At 42.3% G+C, this 4,740-nt stretch overlaps 1 protein-coding gene across 2 annotated transcripts in view; it reads left to right on the top strand.

Annotated features, from left to right (window-relative positions):
- The window catches only part of usf2 (upstream transcription factor 2, c-fos interacting), a 26,082-nt gene extending 22,424 nt beyond the window's left edge, over positions 1-3,658 (top strand). For both annotated transcript variants that reach the window (XM_008301080.1, XM_008301079.1), the window contains 3 exons: positions 221-312; positions 1,508-1,636; positions 2,545-3,658. In XM_008301080.1, coding sequence (XP_008299302.1) covers positions 221-312; positions 1,508-1,636; positions 2,545-2,634 — 311 coding nt within the window. In that variant the 3' untranslated portion in view covers positions 2,635-3,658. The remainder of the gene's footprint in view (positions 1-220; positions 313-1,507; positions 1,637-2,544) is intronic.
- The last annotated feature ends 1,082 nt before the right edge of the window (positions 3,659-4,740 follow it).

Raw genomic sequence — 4,740 nt, 5'->3', positions numbered from 1 at the left:
TGACTGTTGTGAGTTTTTCTTTGTCTTTAATGGACGGCTGTGAATACATCTGAGGACGACTGTAGACATCTTGTTGTGTTTGGGTTTTAATTCACGTAGCTGTTGCACATAAACGCGTGAGAAGCTTCGTGCAGTTTGACGTCAGGACAGTAAACGTCTAAGCAGCTGTTTTTCCTCGTTTAAACGTGTGAAGTTCTGACGAGTGTCTCCATCTTTGCAGTGGAAAGAAGAAGAAGAGACAAGATCAACAACTGGATCGTCACGCTTTCCAAAATCATCCCCGACTGCAGCGTGGACAGTCGAACCGGAGCGGTGAGCGAGCGCCGTGTTTACTCGGACGGTGTGCACGACTCCAACAGCGGCGACAGATGGCCGCTTTTCTTTTTTTTTTGTCTGCACACCTGTTGCTTCGAGTAGATCAAATAGAGCTGTAAAGATGAGGGGTGTTGTTAGGTCGCGCTGCTAATACCAACTCGTTGGGCCTGAAAGCAGCTGTTTCACGTCCCGGATCTTTTTAGATTTGCTTCAAACCTCCATTTATGAAAAGTATTCACCTTCTTTGGAAGTTTTTCCCAAGATTTTACCCCAAAAAATAATAAAAAAAAGACTCTTTCATGTCAAAGTAAAAACAGATTCAGTGTTTAAAAATCAATAAAATGCTTTTTTTTTACGTTCATTAGAGCAGCAGTAGAGAATGACTAAGTAAATATGATGCTGCCGCCGCCGTGCTTTATAGCGAAGCACGGCGGTGGCAGCATCATGACGTAGAGTTTTGCTTGTACTTTCCATTTTCTGATCCTTTCTGCTCCTAATCCTCGACAATTCAGGTGCAAATATTCTAATTTTTTAACTCTATTAAAGTTGTCTGATGGCTTTAGTTGCTTTGTGAAATAGTTTAAAATATAATCAACAAATAAATTATGATGTAATGTTATAGATTAATTAATTGATCCCAGAGAGGAAATTCCAAAGCTAGCCAGCAAACGAGCTTCATAAAGTAATTAAATCAGCTTCTCCAGCTCCAGCGTGATGAACACATTAATCATCATCAGTCATTTAATTCCAATCATGTAATGCAGATTAATCTAAAACTGTGCATAACGACTGTGTGTACTTTTGGTAATTTAAACATATTCTGATGCTAATGTTTTTGTATTTTTACTTAAATTTAGACGCATGACTCTTATTCTGAGCAGTACTTTTCTCCACCTACTGTACTTGGAATACTTCATTGTCTGCTCATCCTTTAGGCTTGTGTAACCGCTGGGCTCAATCAGTGAAACACCCGCTGGAACCGCCGCCAAGCTTTCCATCTTAGCCAGAATTCGACTCTTTTAACTCGTGTTTGCATTCGGTGGGGCGGTTTGTTCAGTTTATCTGATGTGGATCCAAGACTTAATGGAAGTATTTAGTCACCGGAGGAAAGTTTGGAAAAGATTTCTGTACCAGGAGGAAAGTAAAAATAGCAGGAAGTGGTGAGTCAACCTGAACATGTTGTGTTCCTCAGAGTAAAGGAGGCATCCTGTCCAAAGCCTGTGATTACATCCGCGAGCTTCGCCAGAGTAACCAGCGACTGCAGGAAAGTTACAAAGAGGTGGAGCGAGTGGAGATGGACAACGAGCTGCTTAGACAACAGGTAAACCAGCTGCTCCCTGAACGCACCAAGTCCAAACCGAACCACCGCCGTGCTTCATGTCATGATGCTGCCGCCTCCGTGCTTGATGGTGGGACGGTGTGTTGTGACCTTTATGGAAACAGCACAGCCACAGCTACAAGGACAAAGATCTTCTGCTGTATGACACAGAATGACACAAATCCTTCAACAAAAAAGAGACAGAAAAAGTACAATTTCTTTGATAATTTATTTTGAAAAAATGGACAAAACCTGGAGTCAACATTTCCACGGGTGTTACCAACAGTGGGGGAAAAAGATGTAGACTCCTCATACTGTAGATCAGGGGTGTCGAATCCTGGTCCTCGAGGGCCGCAATCCTGCATGTTTTAGATGTTTCCTTCTTCCAACACACCTGATTCACATGATCAGGATCGTTATCAGGCTTCTGCAGAGCTTGATGATGAGCTGATCATTTGAATCAGGTGTGTTGGAAGAGGGACACATCTAAGACATGCTGGATTGCGGCCCTCGAGGACCGGGGTTCGACACCCCTGCTGTAGATACTTTAGTATTTACATTTTTAGTTTGCTTTCATTCTTGTCTTTTTTCTGCTCTGTGGTTTTTATGACATGTTTTGACTTTAGGCTAACTGTTTTCCAATGAGGAGTACAAGAACCTTTAATGTTCACCATTTTCAGTTTTGATAAACGGTGTAATCGGAGACAGATGGAGACTTAACTGGTCCTTTTGGGGACGTTCAAGGTGTCCAGTAAGAAAAGGTGCAGCTGGGTGTCAGAACCAACTTTAGGTGGAAGAAGAAACCAGTTTTTAAAGTTAGTTTTGAACCCTCTGGTGGATTCTGGTGTTCACTAACCAGACTTTGTTGCCGTCCTGTCCTCACCTAATCATCTACTCTCGTGTTTTCCCAGATCGAGGAACTAAAGAACGATAACGCGCTGCTTCGAGCGCAGCTGCAGCAGCACGGCGTAGAAGTGAACGGAGACGCGACGCCGCAGTGACGGCGGCCTGAAGGCAAACCCGACGTCGCCTCCTCCCTCCACCTGAACACCAACGCAGGAACAAACAACCAGAGACAATTTGCATCTGAAGTCGGACCACGATGACACGAAGCTGAGGACTGCAGGCCGACGTCTCCTCTGAACACTCTGACACCTGTGCAGCCGGCCGAACCGCTCACCTCTGTTTTTACTTTAAATTATAAACCTGCCACAGATGATTTAATAGTGTCACTGTTTTATCGTCACTCCTTCCTTCTTTTCTTTTCTGTTGACATTTGCTGTGTGTTGAAACTACTAAATGTGACATTGAAGACGATAGTTCCCTTTTTTTTTTTTTTTTGTTCGTTTGTTTTAATTTATTAGTCTTTAGGGAACGTGTGCACAGACGCAAAGAAAAGCTGCATTTCACCGTTTCCCTGGCGACGAACAAATAATCTCAAGACGCTTTTCACTGTCAGTTTCCACTTCCTGCCTCTTCACGCCGACACTCCGAGCACCAGGAAGTTCTGTAACAGCAGCTCGACGGAGGGCTTTCGCTTTGGAGGCTTTCATAGGAGCCCGTTGGAGAGTCTCGGTGTTAACATAGCTCAGGTAAATGGGAAGGTGCCCTGGCCAAGCTGTTCCCACGCTCATCAAGTTCCTCTATAGAGAGTCTAGGTTGCATTCGTGTCCCCTGTAGGTGCACTGTACAGATTTAAAAAAAAAGAAATAAAACTGAGATGATTTTCCACTCGTGAATCATTTCTGCCGGGCATTAAAACCTCAGTTGGTTTGTGTATCTGAGGTCTCGGCCAGGTGACTTCTGGTCCTGCTGCGTTTTAACCGACATGCGAGGTGGCTTTGTTTTTTTTCTTTTAGTTTTTTTGCTGCTGACTCTGACCGTCGACCCGCCGCGTGGTCACAATGTGATGATAGTTAGAACTAACCAGCTTTTGTCTACACTGAAAGTCACCACAGCATGGAAATATAACCACTGGCATGACTAATTCTGATACTACAATAAAACTGAAGTGTTTATACCTCAGCCTTGTTCATTACAGACCTTCTTTTTTAGGTCAGCTTAAAGCCAGAAGCGAGTCTCTCGGAGGTCGAATCAAACCCGTGTGTGAACGTTTTGACTGTTTTCTTTCAAACTGTGCGATTTTGAAGTACTTTTGTGTTTTATTTTCACTTCATGCGGCTTTATGTTTACAGTCCACATCGCTTCAGAGGGAAATATGACAGCTACTTTACAAAATTAGGATTCTTCCATCCAGACATGTAAATAACTACACAACAGTCTGTATAAATATAGCTGCACATTTTTGATCATCTAGATTTTTTTTTTAATGCACGAAAATAATATAGACCCTATAATGTCATATATAATATAAACAAATCTAAAATATTAAGATTAAGACCCTGTACTAATATTCATTGTGTTAATTTATCTAAGTAATTTAAATATTATGTAAAATAATACATAAAATATAAATATTATACCCTACAGTACTGATTATTCAAATTTGACCTGGCAATTATAAATATATTGAGGTTAAGAATCTATGATAAAACACTAGTTTACTAAACAAAAACTATGATATTATGTAAAATACAAAAGGTACCTTTCTGAAATACCTGATAAGAAGTGTTACGGCCCCAGAGCCTCTGTCTTCTCACTCCTACCTTGCAGGTTTCTGGCTGGGCGGAGCCTCCAATCTGCTAACCTGGTGCACCTGGCCAATCTCACTCACTATATAAGCCAGCCTGCTGTGCCAGATTGCTCTCTTCTCCCTTACCAGCCATGCTCCTGTGTTTGTCTCTTTTTGTTTGTTTCATGCTGACAACATGCACCACACATCAATTACTGCACTCATACACCCTCGCACACCACTGACGTTCACAATCACACCTCACGATTCTACTTTGTTTCAATAAATAGCCTTATGTTACAGCTGAATCCACCTGTGTTTCCTCCTTTGTTGCGGCCTAAGAGCCAGTCGTAACAAATTGGGGGCTCGTCCATTGTGAATTTCTTTATTTTTTGTTGTTTGTGGCTGAGGAGACTGGTAGGCTGTCCTTTGTTGGTTTGAATCGCAGCAGCATGACGAGGTAAGTGTTGAGCCA

The sequence above is a fragment of the Stegastes partitus genome, unplaced genomic scaffold (assembly GCF_000690725.1).
Source record: "Stegastes partitus isolate 25-593 unplaced genomic scaffold, Stegastes_partitus-1.0.2 Scaffold1627, whole genome shotgun sequence".
Classification (NCBI taxonomy): domain Eukaryota; kingdom Metazoa; phylum Chordata; class Actinopteri; family Pomacentridae; genus Stegastes; species Stegastes partitus.
Note: the sequence above shows the minus strand (reverse complement) of the source record. Positions and strands in the feature narration are given on the sequence as shown.